Here is a 9,042-nt window from a genome sequence, read left to right on the forward strand (position 1 = left end):
GCCAGGCCTGAAGCCAGCTCTCGGTCCGCTCCCGAGGGAAGCGCAGCGACACGGAGCAGATCGCCAGGGGAACGGCGGTGGCGGTGTCCACCGCCCGTCCCTCGAGCACCTGCTCGGGGAGCGCCTTCCCGCGGTGGTGCGCCGCCCAGGCCGGGCTCGGCGGGCCGGGGGGCCGCTCTCCCCGCATCCCGGCCCGGGCAGCGCGGCCGCGGCCCCTCGGCGCGGGAGCCGGGACAGCGCCGGGCCCGAGCGGCGCGAGGGGCGGGGCGGGGCGGCGCGCGGGGGCGGTGCCGCGCGCGGCCGTTGGGAAGTGGCGTCACGGCGGGCGCGCGCCGGCTGCGCGAGGGCGGCGGATTCGAACGGCGGAGGGAGCGAGCGTGGCGCGCGCGGCGGGAGAAGGAGCAGAGGGAGAGGAGGGAAAGCAGGCAGCAGCAGCAGGAGGAGGATGAAGGCCACGGTGCCCCGCCTCACTTTGCGGAAAGTAATAAAGAAGCACAGGCCGCAGTTACGCCTGGCGGCGAACGTCGACCTGCTGGTGAGGAAGGAGACGGGCGGGGGAGAGGCGAGGCCGCGGCTGCCCCGGGGGGCCCGGGAGCGCTCCTGCTTCTGGCCTTGGCGGCAGCTGCGGTGCCGGCCCGGCGACTGCCGGCCCCGAACAGGCACGCTCGCTCCCTAAATGTTCCGGCCTGTGCGCCCTGGAGCACTTTGGGTGTGACGGGATGTGGAGTTACTACTAAAGGTGCTTCTGCAGAGACCCACGGGCGGAGGGGAGGCAAAGACTGGGGGGACAGACGATTGGTCCGAATGAGAAAATACTGATGAGCAGAGATTGCCACTCTCCGCTTTGCTGGTGGCTGCTGTTTTGTAGGTATTTGACAGTGACCTTGGGGATTCAGGCTGATGCATGGCTCCATGTACGCACTGGTGTTCTAAGAGTTTGGTGCAGACACACCGAGAAATAGCGCTTTGGATTATGTTGGCTGCATATTATGGCTGCTAGACGTGTGTATTTGTGTAGATCAGCTCGGGTGTACAGGTAGTCAGCTGTGGGCTGTGGGCGATGAATTGCTAAGCTGGAGTGCTCATATCTTTTTAGAAGGCCGTCTAAGTAGTCTCTGCCCTAAACTGTGAGATGACAAGTCTTGTTAGTAATCTAGTAAGGTGTTGGGGTCCTGGTCATGGCATAAAAATGCCTGCCAAAAAGGTGGGGATAAAGGAGCCAAGTTTGCAAAAACAGGCCAATAAAGCTGAGTTGCTTCTGACCTACTCTAAGGGGTTTGTGGCACAGGTAGAATTTGTCTCACCAGGAAATTATTTGACTACAGCAAGGAAACCTGACCTCAAGAGAGCTTGTGGTAGTTACTGTATTGAAAATAAATGCATAAAAAAGATACTTTTTGAAATAACTTGGTAGACTTAACTTGCTGGACTGTGATGTCCTGTTGTTTACAAATGCATGTGGCTCTCAGACCATTAAAACATTATCACATGCTGTATACTAGAATACTGACTTCACTTTTCATATTTAAATAAAAGTTGTGTCTTGCAGCATCTTGAAGGTTGGTATCTGGATATATGAAGCTGGATGTAAACATATAAAATTAAAATAAGTAATGCGAGATTAAAATGAATGAATATTGCAATTATGTGAGAGCATTTAGATTTGAATGTAAACATTAAGTATTTTTCTAATGGAGTGAAGCTAATAAAGATATGATTTCTTCCTAATGTTTTTGCTGCCTTTGGATTTTTTTGTGGAATAAGGACTGTCCCTTTGCAACTCATGCTCAGACCTACTCAAAGCCTACTCAGTGGAATTAGTCAACTAATCAAATGCACACAATCAACTTTTTTTTTTTTTTTTTAAATCCTTGGTAACAGTTGGTCTGTTTCCATGGTAATGAAAATTTGGTTTCAAAGTAATGTGGCAGTCTGAAAAGGGGTAAGTGAGACATCCCTCCAAATCTTGGCCTTTGGTTCCCATCTCTTCCTGGCCCTGGCACTAAAGTCCTCTGAGCTGCAAAGAGTCAGTGAATTGAATTCACTGAAACTTTTAAGCAACAGCAATCAGATCTAGCCTAAAATATGGCTGTGCAAATGTTCATAGCAACATAAAGGATGAGATCAGAATAAATTTTAATAATGTCATGGAAACTTAGATTGTCTTTTCTGGTGATGTCAAATTTGCACAGCCTTTTATGTTACAAGGCTTGGCTTTTTAATTTTACCTTTAAACAAGAATATCCAGGTGTGGTGGTTGTCCATGATGTTCTTCAATTAGGCACTTGTCTAAAAGCTCTTTAGCTCTTTATTTCCATGACTGAATAATCAACACAGCTGAAATTGTGCCTCTTTTTGGAAGAAAAAAAAAAAAATTGGTGAGTTTATTGTGTAGTAAGACAAGTAAATTTTGAGAGTTTATTTTCTAGTGTCTGTGTTATTCTCTGCAAGCCCTGTAAGAGTGGTTAAATTGCATATGTCAGAAATTTATATAGGAGCTTTCTTAACAAGATGGAGCCATATACATTTTGAGCTGAGAGCTTATGTCTTCTCAAGGGAAGTATGAGAAAAGTGTTAGTTCAGTTTCTGGGCTATCTTCCAGAATGGGCCATGCTTTATGTCTGACTACTGCAGTGTGTGCCCATTTCAGTAAAGTGGTCTGCCTGCCTTAGGAGAAAATTAGATTGCTTTCTTTTTTCCCGACTTTCAGTGATTATTTTTACTCAATAAACCAGTGTCTTCTTACATGATCATAACTAACAGGTTTGAAAGGAATAAGAATTCAGATAATTTTGTTAAATACTTGAATGATGTTTCTTCGCTTTTCATCAAGTTTCTTCTCAAAATTCTCAAAATCTGAAGCTTTGTCAGAACCTGTTTCGTAAGTGTTAACATCTATCTCTTTGCACAGTGTACCTATCAAATTTCCTCAGCCTTTCTCAGGAAACTGTTTTTGGGTTTGTTTTTTTTGTTTTTTTTTTTTTTTTAAGGAGTATGGTAATGTCTTTGGATGAAGAGATGTAAACAGTGTTTTAGGTTTTTTCAAGGCTCCTTTCGAAAATAAGAGGTAATGATTTTAGTACTGAAATTCAGATACTTGCCCAATGGTCAGGGAAGAAAATATGCAAGCTTTGTTCTAGCTTGCAATTATAGAAGAGAAGCAGGATCTCAGCTGCTTCTTTTATGCTAGAAGGGCACTTGTGTGTTTCCATTGCAGGAAAGGCTTAAAGTACCACACTGAATCGCCTCTTTTTCATTTCTTATCACCATAGAATAATTACTAAGTGTACGTTGAAGGCAAAATATCAGTCTAAAGAATTGTTTTGAAGTTATGGCAGTAAAACAAAATTACAGTGGTTTTCCCTGCTGTTCCTCAGTTCTGTTGAACAGGTGTGTGTAAGCTGCTGAGTAAACAGTGCTATGAATTTTTTACATACGTTCTTAAAATTTTGCGGCCTTTCTTTTCTGGAAAGTAAACATTTTGTAAGGTGATTTTCATGACTAGTTAGTTCAAAACTCTCGATAAATTTCATGCAGAAGGACAATAATTAATATGCAATAAAGCAGTGTGCTTGAACAAATATGGTATTGCTTAGTTACTTGCCAGTAGCTGTCCTAGTCATGGTATTCAGTCATTCTGCCTTTCACTAGCCTTTCTCAATTTTGTTGAATAACCTGGAATATTTATTAACCTGTGTGCTCTGTTGTGAATATTGTGGATATAGTTATGTGACTTAATTCTGTTGGAGTACAGGGGAAGCTTCTTCACATGCAGCAATTTGATTTGAAAATAGGAAAATAAAAGTACAGTGATTCTGAGAGAAGATGCAGTTTTTAAAGGCAATTTTAAATTTAACCCTTTTACCTTTAGGTATCTCAGAAGAAGGACATGCAAATATGGAAGCTTTTGTTTCACCTCCTACTTCTCTTTCAGGTTGCTCCCAAAATGCAATCTCCATGTTGATAAGCTTAACAATGAGAGTTCTAATGTTGAGTATTATTTTAGTGCCTCTGCTTGGTTCTGCTAGAGATAATTTCTGTGTGAATAATTGCAGACGGTTCTTAAACGGCTTTTATATTTTGTGAAATAAATCTGAAGAACATCTGCTTTTTGTGTAGTAGATGCTTCCAAATGATGTCACATATTATGGAAATTTATCTATTGCACTCTCTTCCTTTAGTTCAGGATATTTTAAAAAATCACCTAAACTGCTTGTCATATTAACAGAGTTTTTGTGACAGGAGCGTGTAACAGATTCTTTGTGCTGCAAACCCATTGCCAAAGTATTTCTTTTAAACTCTTAATTTGTAACTTTCTATATTACATTTTTCCAGGCTTTACAGATAAGGTACAGCAGAATAAATACATCACTTTTTTCATACAAATAAAATTTTCATATATTTCAGTAATATTTTTCCAAGCTCTTGATTGAAAAAGTATATTTGTATGCTTTACGTAGCAGAGGTAATGTTGCTTGAAAGTTTAATTTACAAAAGGTGCAGTTATTTTTCAGATTGGATTATTAAAATACTTCACATAATGCCTGTATAATGCTAGAGGTTTGTATTATAGGTCCCTGATTAATTACTACACAAATGTGCTGTTGGCTGACAGTTATAGTCCAGGCAGCAGTTCCTTGCTTGCCTGCTGCAGTTTTTTCCTGCTTCTGTATTAGCAGAACAGCAGTCCATAAGGAGCAGAATACTGCCCAACCAGTTCTTTCAATGTAAAAATGCCAAGTGATGAGCTGGGGAAAAAATAGATGGAACCTCCTGACACTGGATAATTCCAAGTTCTGGAGAAATTAATGTCAATGTCGCTTTACACTGGAAAGGGGCAGAAGTCCTTGAACTTATCTGTAGTCCGTTTGGCGATAAGGCAGGAATGAATTTGCTGCTCCTAAAAGTCTGGCCGTTGTAGTCACTGTAAAGTGACTGTATTTACTAGTAAGCAGAAAGACTCCTTATTCTCTGATATTTGTGTTTATGTTTTATTACTAAAAACTGCTAATAAAAGTCAGGTTGATTCCTATTAGATCAGTTGTGGTACGTGATCATTTCTAAAGTACTTTATGATTTAAGTATACTAAATTTAAACTCCATTTGTAAGAGTTTTGCATGAAGGGAATGTCTTGGAAATTTACTGAGGCTTGAACCAAGTGATAATTTTTTTTTTTCTGAGAATACCTTTCAGGAATTTGGAAGCAGTGTAATACACAAATTTTTTGTTGCAAACAATGAATCTTTTAAAAAATCAAACTGTGTTTAAACAGCATGAATAATTTTTTGTTTTCTTCTCTGTTTTAAAGGTTCATTTGAACTTCTTACTGTTTCTGCATCGGCTAGCAGAAGAAGCCAGGACAAGTGCTTTTGAGGACAAAAGTAAAATAATTAAGTCTGAGCACACCATATCTGCAGCAAAGGTATTACCACACTTTTAATATTTTTCATTTTTGTATAATGTATTATGGAAGCATATACAAAAACGTTCTGTGTTAAAGTGGATATTTGATTTATAATCCAAAACCTATAGACACTCAATATTCTTTGTCCATCATTGGCATAATTTACTGTTACCAAGGCAACAAATTAAGTCTCCTTGCCTTATTAAATATAGCACAATTTTTCGTGATTATTCCCTTTTTAAAATTATAATTTCAGTATATAGATAAGTACAAAATGATCTACCACAAACCTTCATGGCCTGAAAGGCAGTCCAAAGTTGGAGGATGCTTATTTCAGCTGATACTGCGTCAAGGAAGCATGCTGTCTTAACTTCAGTGATATAAGTGAAGCTTTATGGAACAAGTGGGAAAAGTTCAGAGAGGTTCAAATACCTTTCTTATATCTTCAATTCTTACCTGCTTAGTCTGAAATAAGTTCATAGTGGATTCTGCAGCTTTGTGTGGATACTTCTTGAATAAACAGATACTTTGTGCGATGTATTTGGCAAGGAAAGAATTAGACTGTGGATTGTTTATGGATAATTCAGCTTAACAAAAAATGCTGCATGAATATCTGTGAAGAAGGCATTGCAGAGCGTGGTGAGTTTAGTGTCCATGCTAAATAAGGGAAAAGGGAAGGGGTTATGCAGCTTTGTCTCCCTAGAAAGAATTAGTGTCAAAATATGACTGAAATCCTTTTGTAATGTGTAGCTTATTTCACTCCCTACAGTATGTCTGCTTTACCTTGGTGTCATGAAGGAATTCAGTCTCTTTATTTTAGCTTTTTAACCACCTTCTCCTGCTGAGCAAATTGGGAGGACAAAACTTGGTGTTACCTGATAGTTTTGTCCTGTGGCTTCTGTTTATCTTAACTATTTTTTTTCCTTCTGTTGAAAGGTTTAGTTGAATACTTTTCTATTACTATAGTGACAGAAACGTATGCAGGATATGTAGGGTAGCCAAGTGAATGTTGCAGTTGGAGTCTTACACGTTTATGGTTTCTTTTTAACTGCAATCTTAACACTTTTTGAACATTTTTGTCCTCCATTTATTTTTTTAAGGTGAGAAGAAAGGAAAAACTGCCTGTATTTTAATAATTTTAACACTTAAATAGTCCTACTTGGCCTTTGAAGTTCATTTTTCAATTTAAGCTCCAAACCAAAAAATGTCCTTCCAAAGGTCTGTGTGCTGTTGATATAGAAAGAAATGAGGCATTGCAAACAAAAATCAAGCATAATAGCTGTATTATTGCAAACTTTGTTTTTTCTTTTTGTCTAGGCCCAACAGGGTAAGAACTTCAAGGAATCTACTCATGGCTTGAAAGTACTATTGCCTTTTCTCAGCATTAATTTTCAAAATAAGCCTTTTATTTTACAGAATTCTTGCTTATGAATATTCTTGCTTAAAAAAAAAAAAAACAACCTCAAATTTGAAATCTTTATGTATCCTTTTGCTTCATTTCTAATATTTTCCCTAGATTATTAGCCTTGGCAGCACAGCTCTTGGAAACAGATTGGCTAGGTGAACCTTTGGTCTCAGTAGCTTAGCATTTTGAATGTCTGTCTGCTGCCTGAATTGTATTGACAAATATACTTTTTTTTTTTCTTTGCAGGTTATTTTAAAGAAAAGCAGAGGCTAGAAAACAGACCCCTGGAATTTTAAAACGCATTTTCCAATGTTTTCTGACTAACTTGAGTTACACTGTGAATCAGCTTAGCACTTATGGAGCTGTGTAGTTTTGTTGACATTATCTTGCTGTTTCCTTAAAAAAAATGGTCTTAGAATGTATATTTCCATACACTTCATGCATAATTTGAAAGTGTATGTCACTTGTCACTTAAGACTTTTGATGTACCTTATTCCATAATGATGGAGGAGTGCTTGTACCATAGATACCCTTTGGGTACAATGTGGCATTTATTATTAAGAGTGTGAAACTTCCTAAGGGAAATAGTAGTTTAAAAAAAACCCACAGATTTCACTAAATCCAGTATAGATTGTGGAGTTCAAAGCTGATTTACTAGCTAAACAAAATTATGGCTTTCATAACAATCTCTGTAAAAACAAGTGTATTAAATACCTTGTCTTCAGTTTATTTATAAATGTCTTGATAATCTTAAAATGACTTTGGAACGTAGGTTAAAACTTCTGGGGAAGTTCTGGTGTTCTGGGAAAGTATGCATAGTTAGTAATTTAAATCATAGTCTGAACTGCTAAACTGACTTGTTTGATGTGGTATATGAGACAACTTGGTGGTCTGTAATTCAGTTGGTGTGGACAGATGCACAGGTTGTAGAAAAAGATCTGGCACAGCTGACGTTTTTGAAGTTAGATTTTGTAAAAATAACAAAGATAAGTTGGCATGAGTGCCAAGCTATTTCCTTCCCCCTTTTTGTCATGCTAACTTGTCAAAAGTCTGGAAATGTGCATTTAATGAAAATGTCTTCTTAAATGAAGATTATATTCTGTTCCTATTCTGATATTTGTAGTCATTTACTGAACACTTTGCTTAATAAATATATTATTAAAGTTATAGGTTAATCTTACAGTTTGAGCTAATAATGAAGTTTTGGGGAATATATGGTAGCTGATCCTTGATATGCACATTGAACTATTCTTAAAATAAAGCATCTTTAAAAGTGTAATATATTGAGTCGTCTTAATTTTGTTTGAACCTTCCCAAGTATATTCTCAAAACTCATCAAAAAAAAAAGAAAAGGCATTTTAGAAGTATTTTTGTAGTCTAAAGAAACTGAACCATTGCCAGTACTTATAATTTCATACCATGTCCATGTACTTTTTAAAATGCTGTAAAATCTTTGAAAAGTCATCCACTTCCAGTGCAGAAAGGAAGGAAGGCTTACTCTCCTGCTTTACTTGACTCACAGAGCTTAGTGCATTCAGCTTCTTGTAAGGGTTGACTAGATTCTTTATTCTGCATTTTCTTCTCTTACTCTCTTGGAATCCACAAATAAGGCCAAGAATGTACACATGTAAAGGTTATGTGGACTTAATAACCTGAAGTACATTCTCAGGAGTAAGGAAGATCTGACTAGGTGTTTATATTTTTATTTGTAATTACTGTCTTTGATTTTACAATTTTATTGCAACACTAGATTTACCTTAGAAATGTCTTCTAATTTTCCCTGAAATATTTTCTTAGAGTCTTGTATAATCAATCCCTTCCTCATTGTACAGTTGTTTGTGTGATATAGCTTCTTTTGGAACTTGTTTTCATATCCACTTTAACTTTTTCTTTTTTGAATTTTCTAGGAGTGAGATCCACTCTGAGCTTAGTGGAATATTCTCATTCTCGTGTAGTAGATTGATTGATGATCAGCTACCGTTGGGGAAGGGAAGCAAAAAAGGATTAAAAGCAACCACCAGTGCACTTTTTAAATACTTCATACAGTGGTTTTGGCCTGCATTAATGGTTAAGAAGCTGCCTCTTTTTAATAGGAGAGGGGCTTGTGAATGTTTTGTAATAGGACATTGTGAATGTTTTGTGATAGCTGGAGTAGGAAGGTATTAAGAAGACCTGGGTAGAGTGGTAGGTTTTCAGGTTTCTCTCCTAAACCTCAAATAAATAGTTACTGAA

At 38.3% G+C, this 9,042-nt stretch overlaps 1 protein-coding gene across 1 annotated transcript; it reads left to right on the forward strand.

The window, feature by feature from the left end:
- The first annotated feature begins 298 nt into the window (after positions 1 to 298).
- On the forward strand, positions 299 to 8,089 carry CENPW (centromere protein W). Its single transcript, XM_056488500.1, has 3 exons — positions 299 to 535; positions 5,310 to 5,423; positions 7,057 to 8,089. Exons 1-3 carry the CDS (start codon positions 446 to 448, stop codon positions 7,081 to 7,083), a joined length of 231 nt encoding a protein of 76 aa, XP_056344475.1. The 5' UTR covers positions 299 to 445; the 3' UTR covers positions 7,084 to 8,089.
- Positions 8,090 to 9,042: the final 953 nt, after the last annotated feature.

Source organism: Oenanthe melanoleuca, chromosome 3, assembly GCF_029582105.1.
Source record: "Oenanthe melanoleuca isolate GR-GAL-2019-014 chromosome 3, OMel1.0, whole genome shotgun sequence".
In the NCBI taxonomy this organism is placed as follows: Eukaryota; Metazoa; Chordata; class Aves; order Passeriformes; family Muscicapidae; genus Oenanthe; species Oenanthe melanoleuca.

Coding starts and splice junctions, on each gene's coding strand:
- CENPW (XM_056488500.1), top strand. CDS start 446: ATGAAGGCCACGGTGCCCCGCCTCACTTTGCGGAAAGTAATAAAGAAG. Junction 536..5,309: donor CGGCGAACGTCGACCTGCTG/GTGAGGAAGGAG, acceptor TCTGTTTTAAAG/GTTCATTTGAACTTCTTACT. Junction 5,424..7,056: donor ACACCATATCTGCAGCAAAG/GTATTACCACAC, acceptor TTTTCTTTGCAG/GTTATTTTAAAGAAAAGCAG.